The sequence below is a fragment of the Dasypus novemcinctus genome, chromosome 1, assembly GCF_030445035.2.
Source record: "Dasypus novemcinctus isolate mDasNov1 chromosome 1, mDasNov1.1.hap2, whole genome shotgun sequence".
In the NCBI taxonomy this organism is placed as follows: Eukaryota; Metazoa; Chordata; class Mammalia; order Cingulata; family Dasypodidae; genus Dasypus; species Dasypus novemcinctus.
Window position 1 is genome coordinate 52,131,503 of NC_080673.1, and position 25,925 is coordinate 52,157,427.

The following is a 25,925-nucleotide window of genomic DNA, read 5'->3' on the forward strand; positions in this document are numbered from 1 at the left end:
GGGCTATGCTTTATGTTACCTTTTCGGGCTCAGAGCGTAGAAGGCCTCTCTGTAAGAGATAAGGGCTCCTCTGCTTTGTGAACATGCTCTCACTGGAGGAAAAATCTCTTCCACAATGGCCATATCATCTATCAAAAAGCCATTCAACTCAAAAGTAGGAAATAGCAGCCTTGTGGCCATTGAGATGAAGGCTATGCCTGTTAACTTACTTGTCCCAGGGAGAGCTGCTTTCCTGGTCTCCAGACCCTTAACTGTGAAGCACTGTAGAATCAGGACCAAATGACCAGCAAAGATGCCAACCATTTAAACAACTACTGCCTTATGTTTGCAATTTTAAATTGAGTGCCTCATAGAAAGCCTGATTTTTCTTATGCGGCAGTGTGGCTAATACATCTGTGGCTTTCACTCTTTAATAAACGCTGGGACACCAAGAGTTTACATTATATTGAAAAGAGTGGATTTATTTTCAGATGCAATGTTTAGAGCAATGCTATTAATAATGCTGTGTATAACAGCTGCCTTTATTTATTCATAAATACGGCACAAACATCTTACTTGTCAAAAGGAGAGGATTTTCTTTTACTATAAAAAGATAATTAATTCAGGCTGGATAAACTTAATGGCACATTTGCCATCTGGGCAAAGCAAACAAAACGCCAGAATAGAATTGTGTAAAGAAAAAACAATCAAAATATGGAGTAAAAATACATGCCTTAAACTGTGTTTGGACCTCTTGAACAACATATAATTTTCCACCCCAAGTAGTATGTTCATGCTTGTTTGAAAGGAAATACAAAATGCAATAGGGTATAGAAAAAACACAGCTGGGCTGAGGAGAATATTTTCAGGTGGTTTCTTTTTTTCTATACATCAGTAACATAAGTAAAATATATCAGAGGCTCTGCATCTCTTCTTGTCTATACACAAGGGGGATAGAAATTACTACTAAATAATATAATGTCAATAAAAGTGCTTTGTGAACTTTAAAGATCCATAAAAGTATGAGGATTATTATTATTGCTGCCAGTCTATTGTGGCCTTAGAGCCAAATTCTTAAAGATATACTGGGGCCTTTTACTTTATTTAATCACCTCAGGAAACTCAAATTGGCTGATGGCCATGATCTTTTAAAACCCCTTGAAAAGATGGTTCTTGCCATGGAGAAAACACTGATATTCTAGTCTCACCTTCAGGCTATCAGGTGACAATTATGCAGAAATGTTACTTCTTTCTTATCCTTTCCCTGAACACATGCGTTTTTGCCTCATCTAAACCAAGGGACAGCCTATGCCCGTGAATCTCTTATTTTTATTCAGTGTAGTTGTGTTTCAAGACTTTCTCTGCCTGGCAGCACTTACCTTGCCTCTTTCCCCATTTTAACTGTGCCCTGTCATTCAGTCAGCAGAACAGTCCTATCCTGCCTTTGTGTGTGTCTTCCTCTACCCCATTTTTCTTGATGAGAATGATTGGCCTCCCTTATATCAAATGGTTCTTATTAAAAAGTGATTTAGAAAGTACTTCCTCTCTGAAGAAACCCTCCCCATGTGAAGATTTTTGGCCACAGGGTAATTCTGAATGTCCTCAGAACCCAATACTAGACTTGTATATTAATCCCTCATGACTTTAGCTTCTCAAATGAAACACAGTGAATATACTGGTTGTTTTTGACAGCAAATAATTAATTTGGGTAAGTGGACCTCCATTAGTGTCATAAGGAATTCTTTAAATGACTGCTATGTTATAAGGTCCATGTAAGATCGTGCAATTATAAAATATTAGATATAATAATTTTATTATCCTGTGATTTAGTGGTAAGGAGGTATTTTTCCTTCAACTTCTCTGTTGACAGTATTGTTTGATGTCAGAATGTATAAATGTCAGAATAAGAGTCCTGTTTTGGGGGGATATAAAGCAAACTCCTTACCAGAGACTACAAGATCATGTAAGATCAAGTTGATAGTTATCTCACCAATTTCCTCTTTTGGTTCTTTCACTCAGTCTAAGTGTGCAGTGTGCAGTCTAAGCACACTGGCCTTCCATCTGTTCTTCGAACACGCCATGATCCTTCCTGGCTTAAGGTTTTGACAGCAGTTTCTCTGTTTGACCCTTCCTACTTCCCCCAAGATTATTTCTAATCATAATTGATAGCTGAGCTCAGAAATCACTCTCTCAAAGATGCTTGCTTTGATACTTTGAATGAATCTGGTCGTCCTCTTATATGCACTCAGGGTGTCCTATATTTCTCCTTCATAGACCTGACAACTGAATAAGCACTTGAGTGATCAGTCTGATGATATGACTGTCCTGCTAGAATGTAAACTCCGTGAAGGCTGAGACATATTCAGACTTTCTTATTCTTAGTTGTAGTCATAGCACAGAGCATAATGTTCACACACAGCAGGTCTTCAATAAATATGGTTATTGGTATGACTGAAGAAATCAACTATTAATGAAAGAAAACAGCGATGATGATGATGAAGACAAAGAAACTGTAGGGTGACACTGGGTTCTCTGATGACAATATTCTAGAGTCCTGATACAGTTCGTAGAAACTAAGTGCACAATTTTCAATTCTGCTTGCATGTAACAACTTTCTCTCCAATTTCCTAATAGTTAGCTGATTGTGAAATCCAGGATTTCATAAACTTTTCTTCTGTGTGGCATAAGTTAAATTACAAAATTTGGACACTTAGCAATGAGGTCAAGGTTTACCTTGCATAATAAATTGTTCAGTGAGGATAAAACTAAGTTATCAGATACATTCAGAATCATCAAAGCAAATCTCTATGAAAATGGAGTCTTCTCTGGAAAAAATATTTACACATGCCATGCATATGCTAACCATGACTCACATGTGACTGCAAAGAGCTTACATTAAGCCTGATATAACACAGATGAAGGAACAAAAATGCACTAATATTTCTGTGGTGGGAGGAGAGGAAAGAAAATGAACACATTACTTGATTTTCATGTTGTATATGTTGATCTTTATTGAATTTGACAGCTGTAAACATTAACACATCAAAACAAATAAACCCTTCCTTCAATAATAGTAACAGAACAAAAAATTATATTGATCCTCTCTTCTAGGATGAAGAGTGAGAATATATAAAGCTAGACCTGTGATAATTTTTTCCCCTGAACTCAAAATTTATGTATTGATGATGTTGTATTTCCATATCTTCTGCCTTTTAGCTATTTTTGTTTATTAACAAGAAAAGTGGAGAGTGGATATTCCTCATATGTCTTTCCTTTCCCTGAAATTAAGGATAGGTAAAAGTAGAATTCATCAATATGATTTTAGACTGTACACCCGTTTTAGTCCTACAAATACTATTTGAAATTCTAAGTAATTATATGGATTTGTAGCTCTCTTGATTATATTCAATATGTGGCTAATACTTTCAGCATTTAAGGCCCCATTATTGCCCAGTTGGAGGAAAGGAACAACAAAAATGGATAACATAAGAGAACATAGCCAAAGGATACAATAAAAGTTGCAAAAATTGTGTTCCACAAAGCCAAAGTCAAAGAAGATAAGACAGAACGGCTGTGTCCTCAAGGCAAATGACATTGGCTGGTTAATGAAGAAGGATGGATCAAGAAGAGATAATTCTATTTAGAGTAAAAACATGAAAAATGAAATTTAGGTTACTTTACATGATTAATTTATTTTGGCTAACTAAAACTGTTTTAATAGCAAGTTGCAGATTTATGCCTTGAGGTTCTTAAGATCAAATGAAATGATCCATATCAAGTAACTAACAGTGAAATACTTCAGAATTTTGAGCACTGGAAAATTCCAATATTTAAACTCATTGATATGCTTATATAGCCAAATTGGTTATTGGTCATTATAAATATTAGTGGCCATATGACTGACATTATGACCAAATAACATACATATTTCTTCAAGACTATCTTGAAAGAAATGCATAAGTACCCTTTGACTAGAGCAATGAGACATAAGAGCATGGATGGAGCACTGGGTGATAAAAGAATATTTCAGCAAAGAACTAGTTTGTACTGTGGAATGGAAGAGGAACTTGAAAGAGCAAGAACATTCTTAGGAGAACACTCTTACTACTGGATAGCTTCTCAGCAAAGACTGCCAAAAGTGAATCAGGGTGCAGAAGAAGAGATAGCAATTGCCAAATTGCAACACTACTTGTGACTGATGTGCTTTTTCTATGTGTCAACTAATCTTGAGAAGCCTGACAAGTGAAAGGAGACAACAGCCCAGGGAAAGGGAAAATGGACTTGGTAAAATGAAGCCCACTATAATAAACCCATGGGTAGACTTTCTCAGCTTTGCTACCTCTGTCCCTTTCTCATTACCCAAGTGGAAGAAAGGAATAATGAAGGATGTATACCACAAGGGGACATGGCCCACATGGAAATAGTTGCAAAAATTGTTCTCCTCAAGTCAATGAAAGGCAACTTGATTTCTTCTATAAAAGGGGATTAAAAAGATATTCAATAATTGAGAAAAGATACAGAATAATAATATATAAAGCAGTTAGGAGGAAGATCTCAAGAAAGAAAGGGAAGAGAACAATCTATATTAAAATCTGCCAGAACTAGAATAGACACAATTGAAATATGGCACACTGTCTCAAGAAAATAAAATAAAAAGAACAATCATATGAAAATGATTACAGAGAAGATGACTAATATGAAGATGACAAAGAGCACTGAAGAAATGTATACTTCGAATTCCTCAATTAATAGCAATCATATAATATTCATTATATAATTATAGTTATAAATTAAATACTTTATAATTTAATTAAAATTATTTAAATAAGTTAATGCAAGCTTATTATGTACTAGAACTTCTCCTAAGCACTTTGTATGCATTAATCTATTTAAATCTCATAGATACTTTGATGGTTTGAAGCTGGATAGATTCCAGAAAATCTTGTTCTTAAAGCCAATCCATTCCTGTATATGTAAACTTATTGTAGGTGGGACATTTTGATTAAATTACTTCAGTTACGGGCCTTGGATTAGATTGTATTACCCAGGGTGGGTCTTAACCCTCGTACTGGAGTTCTTTATAAATAAAAAAGCCACACACAAAGAAAAAAGCAGCAGAGAGAGAGAATAACCCAGAAACTGAGGGAGAAGGCCCTGGGGACCAAAGCCTGGAATAATGGAACAGAACCTTGAGATGAAGCCACTTTAGCAAGAAGGTGAAAGGACAAGGACCAGAGGATAAGGGAGAGACAAGTTATATGCCTGATTGCCCACAGCTGCTCATTTTCTGACAGCACTGCCATGTGCCTAATAGCTCACAGCTGAGCACATGGAAAAAGTGAGCCTAGAGGAGAAAGCAGAGACCTGGGGAGCTGGTATTGTGGCTTGCCATGTGGCAGGAGTCCAGGATCACAGGCAGCCACATTTCAGGGAGAGAGCTTTGCCTAATGTCTTCATTTGGACATTTTTCCCAGCCTTGGAACTCTAAGCTTATAAATTAATAAATCCCATGGTAGACGTCAACTCATTGTTGGTATATTGCATTGGCAGCATTTAGCAAACTAAAACAGACAGCATTTCCTTTTTACATTCGAGGAAACTGTGGTCATAATACTGCCAATCTCATAGTGTCTACCTCACATCTTACAAAATATCTTACTACCAGTAAGAGACAGAACTAGGATTTGAACCCAGGCAGCTGGCACCAGAGTCTCCATTCTTAGTAATTTGATATAACAATTAAATAGAATGAAAATAAAGAAAAAAATATATATAATAGGGAGAAAAAAGCCTTCTTGGAATAAATGCTTGAATCTATAGATATAAAGGCTAAAACATCCCCAGGAATCAAGGAAAAAGCATACTGAAATACAAACAAACACCAATATTTCTAGGATAAAGAGTCATATAAGTATTTTTTGAAGTCATAAATTATGATAATGGCCATGGCCCATATATTAGCACTCTATTCCAGAAAATAATCTATATAATTCTGAGGGGAATAAAGCAAGAGGCAAGAGTTTTACCCAGTCAAGTAGGTTTTCACACTGAGATGCTATGGGCCTTTTTAGCCATGAAGAATAGTTAGGTGCTGTTAAAACAGAGAGTTCCAGATTCTGGGTTTGCATCTTGCCACTGTCCCTTCCAAAGTATGCAGCCTTAAGTAAATTACTTAATCTCTCTAAATGTCAGTTTCCTCAACTATAAAATGAGGAAGTTCAGGAATACCTTCTGTTTTGCTTTCCATTACTTTTTTTTCCAAGTAAAATCAAGTTAAACTAAAATATTTTATGTAAAAATATATACACTATGATCCCATTCTCTAAATTCTACCTAATATCTCTCTTCCATCTCATTCTACCTATTGTCTATCAATCCCTCTATCTATCCATCTGTCCATCCAACCATCCATCCATCCATCCATCCATCCATCCATCCATCTGTCATCTATCTATCTTTCTATATACAGAAATGGTTAGAAAGCAGTTCACCAATTAATGCTGGTTATTTACGAGTATCAGGATTATGTTCGGTTATTTTTCTTTCTTCTTCACACTTCTCTATATTGCTTATAATTTTTAATTAATTTAAAAATTATAATTTTTAAAGTCTTTATGTCATTTTTACAAAACACAACAAATCGTTATTTGTTTAAAATATTTTCAGTTGGACACTATCTAGGAATGCATTTTCAAACTTTCCACTCCTGCTTCATATAGGTAATTTAATGGCTTTTAATTAGCCATTAAAAGTTGGATTGTTTAGAAATTAATCCATCCTAATTCTGGCAAGTTTGACAGAGCAAAATATATATTTGAAAAAGAGGGAAATGAAGAGAAGGAATTACATTGAATTGCATAATAATGTGAGTTACTAATTATTACAAGTAGACCTGGAAAGTAGGAAAGTAAGAAAAACTTTCCTTCTTCCTTATGCATCTAAAAACCCAAATATCTACAGAGGCCTGGTGCATAATGTAAATGACCCAAGCAAATGAGGTATTAGTTCCTCTACTCACACACTGTATAAGTGGTAGGAACTCTGGTAACCTGGAGAGCTCTCCCTTTGTTAAAAACAAAGTCCAGATGAATAAGGAACAGTATTTTCCAATTTTTTAAATGAAAAGACAGAAATTTAGATTTTTATGTGAACCCTCGATTTGTCAATGTTTTCCTCTGTTTCATGAAATAAGAAATATGCAACTTGTGAGCCAAATTTAGTTAATGGTCCACCAGTTTGCAACCTCCTGTTTATCCTGACCTTCTTATGAATATTAAAGGTTTATCCTTGGGATATGTTTACACTTGTCTGATACAGTTTTCCACCAGACAATCCAAAGAAATGCAATTCAAATTGGTTAAGGCCTTGAAGGGTACTGGAGCTGCCAGTCCTCAAGGCTTATAGTCCTACTTTCTCTCTTCCTTCCTGGACTCTTGTGAGAACTTGGAGTACCCAAGGCCACATCTAGACTGTCCTCATGAAAAGCCGCAGGGCCTGTTATGGAATGAGTAACCCAGACCTGGAAAAAGCTACTGCTCCAGGGAGGAAGCCAGGGAGCAGTGAGAAAAGATCTATTAAAAAGAGACTGGAGAATAAGGAAACAAGGTAGAGAAACTGGGATAAGCTTTAGATGGACTTCCATAGCTTAAGATATTAAAGCTTTAATTTCTTGGTTTCTCTGCCCTTGGCTATCAGAAGAGTATAGTAAAGAGTTTTAAATCTCTCTATTCCCACCCCACTGCAACTCCCAATTATTACTTTGATTCTGCAGTAAAGTTTGATGTAAATGCACAGCCTTATCAGGCACGATTGTGGAGTGGAAGAGGTAGGAAGCCAGAGGAAAATATGGTCAGGCCCAGTTCATCCTTTGGCTGAAGGTCTTAGAATGGAGCAGTATCCTACCAAGAAGCCTGAGCCCAGGAGCACCAGGCAGAGACAAATGTGAATGCATCAGTGTCTGCAGTAGAGTTGAAAGTGGCTCCAGATACTAAGCAGCATCTGCCAGAAGGAAAATGAAGGCTACTTTCATATACACTAGGAACATCTGTATATGCATATATATATATATATATATATGCTATGGAAAACAAGTTGTTTTTCCATATATACTATATACTTGGGTGGGCCAGGTGGGAAATGGGGACAAAGCTCAAGACTGATCCAACTAAAGCATCATATTAGTTCTACTATCCTTAAACCTACTCCTAAATTTGTTGCACTCATGAATATTTTATACATAGTCATATTATCAGGAAAAATCCTGATACAATTTTTTAGGTGGATTATTGGGAAAAATCCACCATTGTGCCTAATTCTGAAGTAGATCAGGTTATTATAAATGTTAATTTTCTGCAGGTATGGAATTATTTAAAATTGTAATAAGACAAGAATATTTCACTTTACTCAGTTTCATTAAAAGAGATCTTGGTGATTTCAGACAGTGTATTGTTAAAAATTTTTTAAAATATTTTGTTAGATAATGTTAGCATCAACAGATCAGCAGTTCCTTTATTCTTTAAACATGGAAAAATAATATAAAGCTAAAATATCTGTACGTGGGAAAGCATGGGATAGAAACATTATCACAATCATTCATTTTCTACAAACCATTTTACTTACCTGTAAAAGTTTACTATTACCACCACTACCCAAGATTTAGTGAAGTACATTATATGCCAGATACTTGCAATTTTGGTATTTGCTTCATCGCAGGTGCTTTATTTATCAAAAACTAAACTATAGAGTAAAGCACAATGTTCACACATGGTTCTTTCTTTTCTTGTTGGAAATCGACACTTTTGCAGATGCTACATCTACAGAACAGGTAGATGAGGGCTAGTAGTCAGTAGTTTCACACTAGCAGGAGCAAAACAACATAGCTGTTTACCCCCGGCAATGGTGCCCAGCCCCACTTGTTGTTAAATAATTTGATTATCACCTTTGAACAAATGTCTCTTCTCTTCTTACAAGAGGTAAAATATCAGTACAATTTCAATGTTAAAATATGTACATAATTTTATTCAACATTTTATATTATATGGCAATAAGCACACTTTTAGTAATAAATTAAAAATAAAAGAGCAAAATAAGTCTGAGGAGAGTTCATAGCCCTAAGTGACTCAATGACATTTTTCTGCCTTCTTATGTGAGAGTTCATCGGATCCAAGATCCTGATCATCTTCTTGGTGAAAAAATTATTTTGGAAGCACAATTGAAATGCAGCATTTTGTTGTCTCTAAGCAGCAGGAAGACACTTGCTAATAATGGAAATGCCGAAGAGGATCAACTGCAATCAGTAAGGGTTGATGAACATTTGTACAATATGCACAAAACTCCGTAAAAATTCTTTAATGTTTTTCTCTTCCAGTTCCTCACATTCTTTGCATCCAGATTCTGTTATATTCTGCCAAATAAAAAGAAAACATTGGCTAGTCTAATATACTTCTTTCCTAGGAATATTGCCTCATCTGAACCATATGGTAAAATGTTGAGACATGAAAACGTTGGCAAATTAACATCACAGTAGGAAGAACTAGGGGAAATGAGGACTGGGAGATTTGATATGGGCTTGTTTTTCCTAGTACAGATTAAGAACATTGAAAAAAAAAAAAGCCACATTGATCAGGCCATGAACTTCCTGAAAACTGTTTCTCATCATCTACTGTGAGGATAAAATTCATGCCCCATGGCAGAAGGGCCCTCGGGAGTCAGTTGCTACTATTTCACTTGCACTCTTCCTCACAGTTTCAAGCTTTAGAAACAGTGAGCTCTTGCTTTTCCTTCTCACACACACGTTGGGCTATTTGGTGACTTTTCGCTTTTGCTTTTTTCTCTGCCAGCTACATGCGTCCTATTCTAGCAGCTACTACTCACACATAAGATTACTGTGGTGCTGTCTCCTCTGGGAAGGTTCCCCACAGTCCTGGGCTCCCAACCCTGGACTAAATGTCCTGCCTCTGCATTTTCAGATGTTTAGACCTTTTTCATAGCGCTTCATACACTATAATGATATGATGCAGTTTTATGTTTTTTTTAACCCCACTACTGTCTAAGCTCTTCCAGGAGGGCAGGGATTGATATTTTTGACTGCCCAGCATGTAGCATAGGATCTGGCATGCAGCAATCACCCTAATCATTATTGGTTGAATTTAACTATTCAGGATAAGTCCTCAAATTGTATCCAGATTCATGGATATCTAGGATAGTCCCAATGTAGCAACTATAAATAAAACTTTTTAAAGATTTTGTGAATCATGAGGAATGTACCAACAAAATAAAAATTAATATTACATCAGATATGCCTTGAAACTCAGATACACCAGTATGTATCAAGAGCATACTCCCTACATGCTGCCCTATTTGATCATCTAAATACTCATGTCAGATAGGGATGCAGAGACATTAAATGACACATCTCAGGTAACTTAATCTATGGAAATTCTTCCCACCCAGGTCTTCTGACTGTGAGTCCTGCCTACCCATCCCACCACTCCGCTCACTCCATGTCATGATGACCACGAGCCTAAACGAGTTTATCAGGGCTACTGTCATGAGCTATCTGCTGCACAGCTCAGTCTTCCCATCAATAAGAGAGAGAGAACATATCATGGAAGTATTTTAAACAGTAGTGTATTCATTTTGTAAATATATACAGTAACTAGCATATGCCAGGCACTGTGCTGGGAGTTGGGATACAACACTGAACAAAACAGACAAAAATACTTGACCCCTCGAAGCTGACACCCTAGTTGGGAAAACAGACAATACTATTAAGTAAAATGTGATATATGTCAGACAGTGAGCATGCCATGGAAGAGTGAGGCAGAGAAGGGGAGAGTGTTGCAGTGGGGAGGGCATTGCCACTATAAACAGGTGTCAAAAAGGAGAAGGTGACATTTAAACAATGACCTAAAGGGCTTGACAATGCAGGAATTCAGCCACAGTAATTCAGGGTCTTTGCACTTTCAGTTGCCTCTGCTGGACATACTTCTTCAGGTATCAGCAAAGCACACTCCTTCACCTCTCTGTCAAAAATCACCTAATTATTCAAACTTCTTTGACCATCAAGGTAAATTAGCACTCAGTCCCCTTAACTTACCTATGTTTTCTCCATTGGACTTAATAGATAACTAATTTGCTAGGTATAGTTAGCTATTCATTGATTGGTTTATTTATCTTTCCTCCCTCCTTTAGAGCAGGGACCATATACGTTTATTCACTAATGTAATCCCAGGGCCCACAATGGAGCCCCAAAATAGCTGTGACATTAATTAATTATTGTTATGCCTTCTTTGTTTATAAAACTCTTTTCTTTCCATTTTTCACTGGTTGCTAGTGCATTGCCATGAAAGCCATAACCCCTTGTACCTTGGGGCCTTTGCACATCTGATTCCCCACCCTATGATGGGAATACCCAGCATTTGTTCTCCTAGAACCCTATACTGCTCTTGTTGCCTGGAACATAAGCACTCAACTTATTAATATATTTATAATAGCCTTTGTATCATTTCTCAGTAGATAAGAGTACAGACTATGGAGTGAAACTGCTTGAGTACAAATCATGGCACCCCATTTTACTATGTGAGTTTGGACAAGGTATTCAGGCTCTCAGTGCCCCAATTTCTTCAATTCTCAAATAGGAACAAAGCTACCTACCTCACAGAGTTGTTGTGATTAAATAAATTATCAATTTAAAGCTTGAAGAATAATATCTGGTACCCAGTAATAACCCAGTATTTTAAGTTCCTGTTATTGATCTTATCACTAAATACTTAAGTATGTATGTACTTAAGTATGTAAATACTTAAGACATTAAGACATTAAATTAATGTCTATCCACTACATCCATAAACTTGAGACCCGTGACCATGGTTGTCTAGTTCACTACTAGTACCTAAGCATAGTGCCTGGCATTATTCAGAAAATTTTTGTTGAATGACTAGTTAGTGAGCTGTTTGTGAGTATGTGCAGGCCAGAGATGTTCCCACTTCTAGATGACACTCCACTGAAACTGAACTCCCTCTTTGCAGTAACTACCTGTCCATTATATCAAGTTGATACTTCTCCCAATGTAGTAAAAAACCATCAGCTGTAGCTCTGTACAGCTATAGGATAACTCACCCCATTCGATGATAAACTGCTGTTTGCCAGGATGATAAGGTTTGTTACTGTTTCATCAATCAACGATTCATCATCTATATTTCTGGATTCATGTGAAATAACTCGTAATTCAAGAAGAAAGCATTTCATTGCCGTTACTTTGCAATTTGGCTAAAAATACAGTTTCAAAGAAATATTATTCATTTTCACAAGGATGTCATTTTGATTTTTTAAAGTCAGTCAAAAGATATTATGAAGAAAACCGATACCCTGAAGAAGTTTTACATAGGAAACTGTTTGATTTTTTTCCTTTTGGCTTTGAAATCAAAACCAAAACAAACCATGAAAAAGCAATCAGGAGTCCTGGTAATATTGTACAGAAGAAAGAATAAAGCTAGAAAATGCAGAAATAGTAGGTTACTTTTTCTCATGTATTGGTGATAATACTGGCCCAACAACATTCTCAAAACATGATTATAGATAGTGCATACATAAAACTTTTTAGAATCAGATTGTATCTCTAATTTTAAAACAGTAATAGCTACTAATTATGCTATTCCTGCAAGTTCTAAAGTTCCAGAGGCAGAAGTGCTTCCAAGAAATTCATTAGAAAAACTGAAGCAGTATTCTCTATTCACAGGCTGGGCAATTCAGAAAGGACCCTCTTAGGCATCACAAAAAAACACAATGGAAATATACTTCCTATAATAGTAACTTAAACAAAACAAAACAAAAAACTTCTAAACTTAAAAGGAAAAAAAAGCCAAATAATTAATTTGACCAGGCTTTGTTTTACTTTGAGTTCCAATGCCTTGCCCAGTACCTGGGTCTGGCAGGTATTAACAAATGCTTACTGACTGTATGAATGAATGAAGGACCGTACCCATGTGCCAGGTACTTGTGACAGTCCCTTTTCCCGATAGCAGCTGCATGGGATTGAAAGAGTAAATACTGTCACCATGTTGGAAATAATGAAACTAAGGTTCAAAATGTTAGTGACTTCCAAGTTAATGTGGCTAGGAAATGGCCGAGTCAATGTTTAACATCTACATTTCAATACTGACCAACTTTTGCAACTCAAGAGTTAACAAGGTTATCTTCTTGCAAGATAGCAATCTCAGGATGATGACTGTTGGTGGTTAATCTGTTGCTTTCTGCTTTGAGAAAATGCAAGGAAATATGGAAAACAGGCTGTCAGAAGAAGGAGATAACCTCCCTGTGCAGCAGAAATACCCAAGTATCTGGTAAGTATCTCTTCCAGTTTCTGGCTATTGCTTCTTTATAATGCTTAGAAAGTCTTAGGGAAGAGAGGAGAAAACCCTTACATTCCAAAGAAGTTCTCATTAGGTATAATATAGAGAGAACTGACTGTTCTGAACACACACAACATATAGTTCATTTTCCATTTTGTTTCTTGGTTTTTAGTACCAATCCAGAAAGAAATGAATAGCAAAAAAAACTGATACCATATGTGAATTAAGCAATGCCAGTGTATTAATGAAACAAGTTTAAGATCATTTTTGATTTCTGCTCATTTTATGGGTAGTGCTTGCGTCTTTTCTCACATAAAGAGTAACTGGTCATAGTCATTTTTCTGACAAATGTAGATATTCACAAGGAATGTAGAACATGGATGCATTTAAGCAATTTGTAGAAAATATGATTTGAGATGGTAATATACTATGAAATAACTGATATGTTGGATGTTTTTAAATTGAGTCAATTAACTTGATTCTTTCATCTTCCTGCATCATATGCCAATTGAGTTACAAAAGCATATTATATACATTTTTTCATTGATGGAAAGGGCTTTTTAATATTTTTATTTTGGGCCATTAACAAAATAGCATTTATGTAGCTCTTTGTCCTCAAGTTCCACGCCCTTAACAATTATATATAAAATTAGACTTTTGAATACTGGAAATATAAAAATTCGGGGGAAAATTAAATGTATACTCACGTGAACATTGCTTTCAGTATATAAAGTAGCATCAATATGTTTATCCTGAAAGGAAACAAAATTAGATACTATGAAATTTTGTGCCCTGCTTTAGATATAGTTACAGCTTCCTGAAAATATTAACTTCTAATTAAACTTTTTATTTCGAGACAATTTTTGATTCATATGCAATTATAATAGAGGGATGCTGTGTACCCTTCACCCATTTTCCTTCAATGGTAACATCTACATAACCTTGGTATAATATCACAACCAGTAAATTAATATTGATACAATCCACTCATACTTATTCAGATTTCACCAGTTTTCCACCTGTATTATTAGTCAGCCAAAGGAATGCTGATGCAAAATACCAGAAATCTGTTGGCTTTTATAAAGGCTGTTTATTTGGGATAGGAGCTTACAGTTACCAGGCGATAAAGCATAAGTTACTTCCCTCACCAAAGTCTATTTCCATGTGTTAGAGTAAGATAGCTGCCAATGTCTGCCAAGAGTTCAGGCTTCCTGGATTCCTCTTTTCCCGGGGCTCCATTTCGCTCCAGGCTCAGCTGCTGTTTTCTCCACGAGGCCAGCTGTAGACTATGAGGTTCTCTAGGCTTTGCCTCTCTCCACAAGGCCGGTTGCAGACTATCAGGAAACCGGCTCTGTCTTTCTCTCAGGGGCTTGAATCTCTCTGGGCTCAGCTGTTCTACTCCTCTGTGTGCTCCCATCCCAGGGGGAACGCCAGTTCAAAACTCCAACTCGCTTTTCTGGGGTGTGGTTTCTCTGTGAGTCGCCGCCCACCAAGGGGGCAGGGAGGCAATGTCTACTGACATGGTCTAGTCAAAGCCTTAATCATTGTTTAGTCAAGTGAAAGTAAAACCTCTGAATCCAATCCACTCTAAGACGCTCAAAGGAAAAGACCAATTTACAAACATAATCCAATATTTCTTTTTGGAATTCATCAATAACATCAAACTGCTACAATACCCATTAATGTCTCTGTGTGTGTATAGTTCTAGGTGATTTTATCACATTGTAAATTCACGTAACCACAACCACAGACAAGATACACAAGAATTCCATCTCCATAAGAATCCTCCTGCTACGGTTTTATAGCCATACCCACCTTCCTATCCACCCTCTATTTCCTTATACGTAAAAACCACTTCTCTATTCTTCTGCCTTATAAAGTGATATTTAAAGAATGTCGCTTAATTGAATCAAACAGTAAGCAACCTTTTGAAACTGGCTCATTTCACACAGCATAATTCCCTGAAGATCCACCCAAGTCACTAGGTGCAACAATATATTGTCTGTACAGTAAATTGTATTGCTGAGTAGAGCTCATGATATGGGTAAAATACAGTTTGTTTAGCCATTAACCTGTTGGAGAATATTTGGCGAATTCCAGATTTTGGAAAATATTAATAAAATTTTCAATTCATTGGGGTAAATGCCCAAGAGTATACCTGCCAGATTATATGGCAAATGCATGTTTTGTTTTATAGGAAACTGTCAAACTATTTTCCAGTACGGCTGTACCATTTTATATTCTCACCAGCAATGTCAGTGATCTAGTTTTTCTGTATCACTGCCAGCATTTAACATTACTACTATTTTTTTTTTTTATTTAGACATTCTTATAGGTATACACTGATATTTCATTGTGGTTTGAATTTGCATTTCCCTGAATAAGATACAACCATTTACTTATACTTTACATTTTTTTCTCTTTCCAATCTATTTGCCTTTTAGTTCTCTTTATTGCCCCACTGAGCTGATTACAATTTCCAGTATTATGTTGAAGAAGAGGGGAAAGAAGGGACATCATTGTCTTGTGTTCAATCTTAGGGGAAAAACCTTTAGTGTTTCACCATTAAATATGTTAGCTCTAGATTTTTTGGTAAGTGCTCTGTATCAAGTTGAGGAAGGCGCCTCTATTTCTAGGTTGCTGAGAGCTTTTATCATGAATGGTGTTATATTTTTCAAATGCTTTTTCTGCCTCAATTGGTATGATCATATGCTTTTCTTCTTCAGCTCATTGATAGAGTAGATTACATTGATTTTCAAATATTGTACTAGTATTGCACACTTGCAATAAATCTTACTTGGTCATGGTATACAGTTCTTTTTATACATTGTTGGATTTGATTCGCTAAAATTTTGTTGACGATTTTTACATTTGAGTTCATAAAAGAAATTAGTCTATAGTCTTCTTTTTTGATATTGTATTTTTCCAGTTTTAGTATCAGGGTACTAAATGTAACAAAAAAAATGTGTTAGAAAATATCCTAACATCTTCTATTTTCTGCAAGAAAGTATGTAAAATTGGTGTTTACTCTTCTTTAAATATTTGGCATATTGCCCCAGTGAAATCATCTGGGAATGGAGAATTTTTTTGGGGGGGAGGGGGACTTGTAAATGGTGAATTTAATATATTTAATGGCTATAGGACTATTGAGATTTTCTATTTCATCTTGGTTAAGTTTTGGTAATTTGTGGTTTTTGAAGAATTGATCCTTTTCTTCTAAGATGTCAAATTTATGAGCATAAAGATGTTCATAGTTTTCCCTTTTATGGTTGCAGGTTCTGTTGTAAAATCCCCAATTTCATTCCTGATATCGGCAATTTATATCTTATCTCTTTTTTATGTTGGTATTGCTAGAGGTTTTTCAACTTTATTGATTTTCTTCAAATAACCAGCTTTACATTTCATTAGCTCTGTTATTTTCCTGATTTCAATTTCATTAACTTCTTAGCTTTATTATTTACTTCTTTTCTGCTTGGTTCAATTTACTTTGCTCTTCTTTTTCTAGTTTCTGAGGTGGGAACTTATATTATTGATTTGAAACATTTCCTCTTTTTGATGTGATCGTTAGTGCTGAACTTTTCCTCTCTCAGCATTTTATCTGTATCTTTTATACATATATTTTTTAAGATTTATTTATTATTTATTTAATTCCCCCCCCCAACCCCAGTTGTCTGTTCTCTGTGTCTATTTGCTGCGTCTTGTTTCTTTGTCTGCTTCTGTTGTCGTCAGCGGCACAGGAAGTGTGGGCGGCGCCATTCCTGGGCAGGCTATACTTTCTTTCATGCTGGGCAGCTCTCCTTACGGGGCGCACTCCTTGTGCGTGGGGCTCCCCTACGCAGGGGACACCCCTGCGTGGCACGGCACTCCTTGCGCGCATCAGCACTGTGCATGGGCCAGCTCCACATGGGTCAAGGAGGCCCGGGGTTTGAACCGTGGACCTCCCATGTGGTAGACGGACGCCCTAACCACTGGGCCAAGTCTGTTTCCCTATCTTTTATATTTTGATACATTATGTTTTCATTTTCATTCAATTATGTAATTTTGATTTCCTTTGAGACTTCCTTTTTGCCTCGTGTATTATCTAGACGTCTATTGATAATTTCCAAGTGTTTGCAGATTTTTCTATTGTATTTTTGTTAATTGATATCTGCTTTGATTCCACTGTTGTCAAAGACCATACTCTGCATGATTTTAGTTCTGATAAATTTGTTGAAGGTTGTTTTTTGGCCCAGGGTATGTTTGATCTTGGTGAATGTTCCATGGATGATTGAAAAAAAAATGTGCATTCCGCTGTTACTGGATAAAGTGTTCTGTGTATCCACTAATTACATCCTGCTTGTTGATTACGTTCTCCATTTCTTCTATATTCTTTCTGATTTTCTGTCTAGTAGTTCTATCAGTTACAGAGAAAGCAGTGAAGTCTGCAACTATAAGTATGAATTTGTCTATTTCTCCTTCCGGCTCTATTAGTGTCAGATCTATTAGTTTTTGCTTCATGCATGTTTGAGACTGTTTTTTCATAATTACACATTTAGGATCATTTTATCTTCCTGGTGGATTGATCTTTTGTCATTATGCAATGTGTCTCTTTGACTCTAGTAATTTTCTTGACTATGAAAAGTCTACTTTATCTGATAATAATGTAGACACTTTTTAATTAATATAAGCATGGTATATCTTTTTTCCATCCTTTTACTTTTAACCTACTTAACTACCTACCTAAGTCATGGTATTTGAAGTGAGTTTATTACTCACTGTCAATGTTTTACTTAGTTCATTTAGACCATTTACATACAGTGAAATTATTAATATTTTAGAGTATTAATCTTCCATTTTAATACTTGTTTACTGTTTTTCCCCCTTTGTTTCTCCTTCCTCTATTTCCCTTATTTTTCTTTCCTCTAGGTTATTTGTACATTTTTTAGATTCCATCTTATTTGTAGCATCTTTGAATATTTCACTTTCTATAATTTTCTTAGTGGTTGTTTTAAGTATTACAATATATATGCAGAAGTTATCACATTCTACTGGTTTCAACATTTTATCAGTTTAAGTGAAGTAAAGAATACTTTACTTCTCTTTACCTCTTCCATTTATAATATATTACTTGTCTTAAATATTTCCTCAACATATATTGAAAACCCCACCAGACAGTGTTAGAATTTTAATTTCAATTATCAAACTTAATTTAGAAAACTCGAGAGAAGGACAATCTATTATATTTACCCATGTTTTTCACTCTTTCTATTGTTCTTTCTTCCTTCCTAATGTTTCAAGATTCCTTCTTTCATTAATTCTGTTCTGTTCAAAAACTTGCTTTAGTCTTTTTTATTTATTTAATTAGTTTATTTATTTATTTATTTTAGGGTAGATCTGCTTGCAACAAATTAGTTTTCCTTCATCTGAGACTGTTTTGATTTCCACTTCATTCCTGAAGAATATATTCTCTGGATACAGATTTCTGGATTGATTGTTCTTTCCTTTCAACATTTGAAAAATGTGTGCCACTTCCTTCCAGTGTCCATGGTTTCTGATGAGAAACTTACTGACATTCTAATTGTTTTTGTCTATAGGTAAGGGGCATTTCATTTTCACTGCTTCCAAATGTTTTTCTCTGTCCTTAGTTTTCAGAAAATTAATTATGATGTGTTAGCTTGTACATTCCTTTGGGTTTGTCCTCTTTGGGATTTGTCCAGTTTCTTGAATCTGTATGTTTATTTCTTCACTATTATTTTGGAGAATTTTTAGCCATTATTTCTTCAAATTTTTTTCTTCCTTACTCTTTCCTTTCTGGGATGCTGATGTTGTGAATGTTGTTTTTTTTTCCTATTGTCTCACAGATCCCTGAGGCTTTGTTTATTTTTTAAGTCTATTACTTAGCCCTTTTCAGTGAGTTTTATATTTCAATTATTTATTTTTCCATTCTTTTATTTCCATTTGGTTCCCTTTTATATCTTATATTTCTTTTCTGAGATTTTCTATTCTTTCATTTGTTTCTAGGGTAGTTGTAATTTTAATTGCATTTTTATGATGGTTGCTTTAAAATCCTTGTTTGAAAATTCCAAATTCTGATCTACCTTGTTTTTTTAAAATTTTTAAATTTTTTTTGTTATCTTTTTTTTTAAAAGATACATGGATCACACAAAATGTTACATTAAAAAATATAAGAGGTTCCCATATACCCCACTCCTCACACCCTCCATTCCTTCCACATTGGCAACTTCTTTCATTAGTGTGGTATGTTCATTGCATTTGATGAGCACATTGTGGAGTATTGCTACATAGCATGGATTATAGTTTATGTTGTAGTTTACACTCTCCCAGTCCATTCAGTGGGTTATGGCAGGATATATAATGTCCTGCATCTGTCCCTGAAATATCATTGAGGATAACTCCAAGTCCCAAAAATGCCCCAATATCACACCTCTTTTTCCCTCTCCATGCCTCCAGAAACTCCCTTGGCCACTGTTCCCACATCAATGGTACAAGTTCTTCCATTGCTAGAGTCACAACGTTTCTATAGTAGAATACCAGTAAGTCCACGCTAATCCATATTTTATTCCTCCATCCTGAAAACACCGGGATGGCGATGTCCATTCCACCTCTAAATTGAGAGAGGGCTTAGATCCCACATGGCTGATGGACACAATTCTCCTGCTTGCAGCTGTATACACTCTCAGTTCCCTGGTGTGATGGTTGGCCATCCTCACCTCCCTATTAGCTGAGTCTGCTGTGTTTTCTTATTCCAGACATGATCGTCCTGCTTCTTGGTATGAGAAGCGATTTTCAATTTTATACTGTATATTATGACTATTATGTTAAAAGATGCTGGTTCTATTTAAATCTTCTACTTTAGCATGCAGTCACCCTGTTTAGATTTAGCATGCAGGTTCTGACCCACTTTTGTGTGCTGTGATTCCAATGACACTTTAGTTTTCATAATCTCTGCATGGTTTGTCAAGTGCCACTGGGGTTCCCATTAATCCTTGTTGGTGTCACCCTCCTTGTTGGTGTCACCACAAGGGCAAAGGCTCTTCCCCAGACTGGACCACTTGGTTTATCCACACAGAAGATGGGAACTCTAGCCCCTAGAGACAACGAGTGCTTTTCCAGGCCACTGTTGTCAATGCAGCTCCTGGTTCATCTCCATTGCTGATTCCATCAGGCCAGCCAATGTCTCTAAGTGGGGAAGAGAGTTTCCAGTCCTGGGTCAGGCTACTTGTTCTTGATGATATTCCTTCCAGCAGGTGCCAGCAGGTGCCATCCAGCTGCCTGGTTTCTCCGGGTAGGTACAATTGTTTCCTAAAAACTGCAATAACAGAATACCACAAAGTAGTGGCTTAAAACTATAGAAATTTACCATATAGTTCTGGAGGCTAGAAGTTTGAAATCACACCAGTCAGCATTGCCATTATCCCTCTGAAAATAGTGGAGAATCTTCCTTGACTCTTCTAGCTTCTAGCATTTTTCTGCAATCCTTGGCATTCCTTGGCTTGTAGCTGCATCACTCTCATTTCTGTTTCTCTGCATGGACTTCTCCCCCAGGTGTCTGTCTCTGTCTCTTCTCTCTGTCTCTTAAGGACACCTGTCATGTTGGATTTAAGGCCCACTCTTCTCCAAGATGTCCTCATCTTATCTTGACTACATTTGCAAAGACCCTGTTTCCAAAATGGTACATGCACAGGTACTAGAAATCAAGACTTCAGTGTATCTGTTTGGGGAACACAATTCAACCTGTAACAGCAGGAGATAGGCGTCTTCAGCCTGCAGAGGCAGGCTGTCTGCTGATCAATTACATTTTAAAGAGAATTGGCATCTAATAACTGTAAGGAAAATATTTCATTTGAGGCTTTTCAAGACTCAAATATTTCCACAAAACTATCCCTGTTTAAAGTGACATTTCATTGACCTAGAGCAAAACACAGGAAAAGACCTACTCTATAGCAATTATATCAGATATTGTATGGAAAAAATGGGTACTTACTTGAATAAGTTTTTCAATTTTCTTTAAATCACTTATTACATACTGCCAGTTGGCCTCTGTTTCAGGAAGACCTGCACTAACACAGCTGAAAACAAAATCAAAGAAAAAAGCATTTTGAATGAGTGTAATATTGTCTTGATGGGCAATACAGGCAAAAGAGTAATCACTTTTTTAAATTCTGACTGATGAAAAGGTCAGTGTCTGCCCCACCTTTGTGCATTCAACAGCTTTGTAGATGAATATAAAGCTGAACACAGTACAACCTTGACATTTTAGGTTAACCTGAGGGCAGACCAATGTGATTAGAGAAAAGTCTAATCAGATGATAAATTTATAAATAATCTAATGCAATTTATCACAATGAAATAGAAAGAGTACATGATGTGTAGTAAACTTTCAATAGTTTTTGCTTAAATTACTAATTTTTCTCCACGTAGTGGTCCCATCAGATTTTTAAATGGGATAAACAGGTGAAATTCTTAAAACAAGAAATAATCATTTTCATGTAATGATTGTGAAAGTAATTGCTCTTTACAGTAGGGTAAATATGCCCCTAGCCTGCTTCTCAAACTATTATTGTGCTTGCAGATCCTTTCTTCATAAACATCATAGACTTCAGGCCAATTTAGGCTGAATGACCACATACCTACTGATTCTGAGTTTATTATCTAGACAAAAGACACATGTAATGACCAAGTCATTGAGGAATGATTCTTGGAGCTTCTGGAAAAATAGCCAATTCTTAATGGATCCAGTACAGAAGCATGATAGCTAACATTAATATGTCTAACGTGGAAGATTTACTGCACACAACTATTGTTCCCCAATCCATGAAGGCACTAGTAGACTAAAATTGATTATATAACTATGGTTGTGGACTGACTGGGTGCAGCAGGGTGTTAGCTAGCTGCATCTAAGAGAAAAGAAAAAAGTTAACAGGCAAGGAAAAATATGAATGAAGAACAAAAGGCCTAAAGAAAAATGTTTAAACAGAAGTAAGCTAGGTCTCAAAGGACACGAACAGTCAGTGGCAGGAATGACTAAAAAAGTAACATGGAGAAACCAAAATACCTACTTTCTACCCTGTGAAGAGTATGCAGGAAATTAAGGGATATACTTCCAAGTTTAGTTAGAGACCCCAAATTTCTGTTTATTTGGAGGATATAATACCAATTTGGAATAGTTCCAGAAAATGGAAATGTTCATTTAGATGTTTATCAAGTCTGCTCTCATTCTTCACTATCTGCCCTCTATCATACCCTAGATAAAAAATTTAAGCAAACTGAATTAAATAAAATAATTGAACAGAGAAGATGTTATTGAAGGACAGTGACCTTTGGTATTAATACTATGATATTTATAACTAAAAATAAAATTACCCCAAAATGAAGACATGAATACCAGCCTCAGTTAAAAAATGACTATTTAGAAGTAAACATAAGTAACACTGGATGGAAGTACTTCTCAAATATGGTTTCTGAAAAATATAATCAGAGACAAAATGGTTAAAAATGTTTTCATTTAAAAAGTGAGATGTTAAAATAACATTTTATCTTATTTGTAAATCCAAAATATAAATTTATCAGTTTCAGAATTATTGTTCCTTATCAGAATTGATGAATCCCTTGTACTTTTTATGTAACATTTATATAATCTAAAGCTTCTTTATAATGATAAAGAATTAATGAAACTAGAATATATTTTTGCTTTTCCCTCACTTCCAGCTCACTCTGCCATGTGCAAAATTCTTTAATTTGTATTTCTCCAGATGTATTTTAATGACAAAAATTTAAGAGTTTACATGTTTACTAATTTATGTACACACAAACGTCACTTGCTTAATCTCATTTATCTGTTATCCTTAACCTCCCCCTCAGACTTTTCTCTTTTTATTAGGCCAACATATTTTATACAGCACAAATTAACAGCATATATTACTAACACAGGTGTAGTCATTATGTATTAATTTAATGTAACTATATGCAAGTTCATGATATATTAATATCATTTGGAGAAAAACTCGATAGAAATGGAACCAACTAAAGATACTGTATGACATCCCGAGAGCCACTACAGAATGATTTTCTTGGTGATTTCAGAATATTTTCATCTTAGAACGTCAGAGTTTCAATCCTTTTGCCTGCTTCGCTCATGTTATCGAAGCCCTCACTGGCCTCTTTAAAGATTCAGAAAGCAGTGTTTACTGCCACATTAACCACTAAGAAGCTGTGCTTCGTTTAGTTTACAAAGGATCAATAATACCCAGAACTTACCCTCAATGACTACACAAACATCTGAGTAGATATACACTAACAGAGCAAAATAGAGTGGCATATGTGAAAGGATATATTTACAATGACATGAAGAGTATAACAGGGTTGTTAATAGAGTTAAAAAATCAATTTCACTTATTTTCAAAATAAGTGCAATCCATATGTGAACAAACATCTGTGACATCCCAAGATCTTTAGAGAATAATCGTGTAACTTATTATGGGATATCTGAGATTCAAGTGACCTTTTAAGAAGAGAGCATATTTTATTCATTCAGTTAATTTTTCTTACCGAAATTCTCATTACTCAATGCCAGGGTAAATCCTCAAATACTGAAGAAGAGCTGGCTATAGCAATGTATTCCCAGCAGCCATCCATTCAGAATACCTCCTACAATACAATCCAGGGCAAAAGGTGATCCATTAAAAAGAGAAGGGGACTAGTGGGACAAAAGAAAGATAAGGGAAATGATATTTATTGAGCACTTATTTTTTATGGGTACTTTATTACTTATCTAATACATGTATAACATTTAATCCTTTCAGCATACCTATTCATTAGGGTTAGCAGAATTTGGGTAAGCTGCCCATGGCCCCCAGCAAAGTACACGGCAGCCAGGATTTGAAACTAGGTATATCTAATTACAAAGCTCAAACCTTTCCTGCTTTATGATGTCACTGAAGTGGTAGATTTCAAAGCACAACAATGAAAAGTAGAAGCAAACTAAAACGTGAGTTCACACAAATTGTTCATCTGATTTACAATAGTAGTAGCTGTTTCAGCAGACATTGATTAGGTATTTTTGGTCTTTAAAATAAATCATAGTTAACTGAAACCTTTTGAGAATTTCTTAAGAAAAAAAAGTCTACTTTTTCTAATTCAAAGCAGGTAAAGAATGTGAAGATTACACATTCCCATGTTCAATTCCAATTCATTGAAGAAAACTCAACACTAAAATATATAAAACATGAAAAACAGTAATTTTTGCTGTCTTTTTCAAATAGCATGCATTTGTTGCAAAAAAAATTCAAAACCTACCACCTCTGTAGATATAGGTATTCACTGTAAGTTCTATAAATTCAAATAATTATTTTACTTACAGATGTTTCTGAAATATACAATTGACAACTTTAATATATATGATATATAATTATTAAATGGAAAAACTAACATTATCTAGGTAGGAAGTAAGTAAGAATGAAGGTATGTCAAATAGGAATGTCTTTTTTCCCCACAAGAAACTGTTAAATCTATTCCTCCTTTACAAAAGACCTTAGTCACCGATTAATTGATTTATTTAAAGCAAATTATCCCTATTGCTTTAATCTCATAAACATTCTCTTCATCCACATTATCTCAGTGTTTCACACTGTAAAAATTTTAGAATTACCTTTGTAGTTCCTTCTAAAGCTTCTTAAATTCTCTATATCCTTTTTTGTTGTGGTGATTCCCAACACCACATTCTTCAAAATGCCATATGACTGACTTGGGAGTCAACAGAAGCTACTTTAGTAAACAATGAAGATTTCACTCCTGGATTTTTGTAGCAGTGAGTGAATTCCTCTCCAAGCTAGACCAAGTTAGAGGTATGTTAAATGTTTATCAGTGTCACAATGGACTTTCACTGCCCTAACCAGCTACCTGCTGCTGGTATAAGCGAAAGACAAAGAACTTTAGTCAGAATTCTCCATAATAGAATGTGTTTGCCAATGTGGAGGAATGCAGTGAAAAATGTCTTCAAAAGTCTCTAACAAAATAATGATAATGGAGACAAGTATAGCTTATAAGGGAAATTTTGAGGTTTGATTTCTTTTTGGCAAAAGAACTTGCATGATTCTCTGAACTGGCAGCAAAGAATTTGACTTTTCTTAGCAGGTTACAGTGCATTAAATCTGCCATTTATTGTAGTTCTGTGGACCAATAATTTTCCCAGAAATATATGTGTGTGTATGTATGTATGTGTGCGTGTGTGTATATATATATACACACACACACACATACAAAGATACACATGAATATATATTTAATATATACACAAATATATATATATATATAGTTTTAAATAAGAATATACATATGTGTGTGTGTGTCTAAAATGCGTAAGAGCCAAAAATGTCTGAAAAGTTAAAATACACCATTCCTTTCCCTTTGGCCAGGACTCAATGCTAACTAGTCATAGAATTAGTATTAAAAGTTGTGTGATTAATTAAATAGGTGCATTTATATAGTGCTTTAAGGTTTATGAAAATTTTTCATATATATTATCACTTTAATCCTGCCAATATCCTTATGTGAGAGAGATTACTCATTTTACCAATGAAGAAACTGAGGTCCTCA

The 25,925-nt window shown here is 35.4% G+C and overlaps 1 protein-coding gene across 5 annotated transcripts in view; it reads right to left on the bottom strand.

Moving 5' to 3' along the window:
• Positions 1 to 8,968: 8,968 nt before the first annotated feature.
• Positions 8,969 to 25,925, bottom strand: part of IL15 (interleukin 15) — a 91,632-nt gene continuing 74,675 nt past the window's right edge. For 4 of the 5 annotated variants that reach the window (XM_004471932.5, XM_004471930.5, XM_012530441.4 and 1 more), the window contains 6 exons: positions 23,880 to 23,978; positions 22,695 to 22,792; positions 21,316 to 21,400; positions 14,039 to 14,083; positions 12,100 to 12,249; positions 8,969 to 9,382 (listed from right to left, as the gene is read on the bottom strand). In XM_004471932.5, the coding sequence (XP_004471989.1) occupies positions 9,272 to 9,382; positions 12,100 to 12,249; positions 14,039 to 14,083; positions 21,316 to 21,400; positions 22,695 to 22,792; positions 23,880 to 23,891 (501 nt within the window). In that variant the 5' untranslated portion in view covers positions 23,892 to 23,978 and the 3' untranslated portion in view covers positions 8,969 to 9,271. Of the gene's footprint in view, positions 9,383 to 12,099; positions 12,250 to 14,038; positions 14,084 to 21,315; positions 21,401 to 22,694; positions 22,793 to 23,879; positions 23,979 to 24,978; positions 24,998 to 25,925 lie in introns of those variants that run through there. The other variant, XM_004471933.5, reaches the window with a different exon arrangement.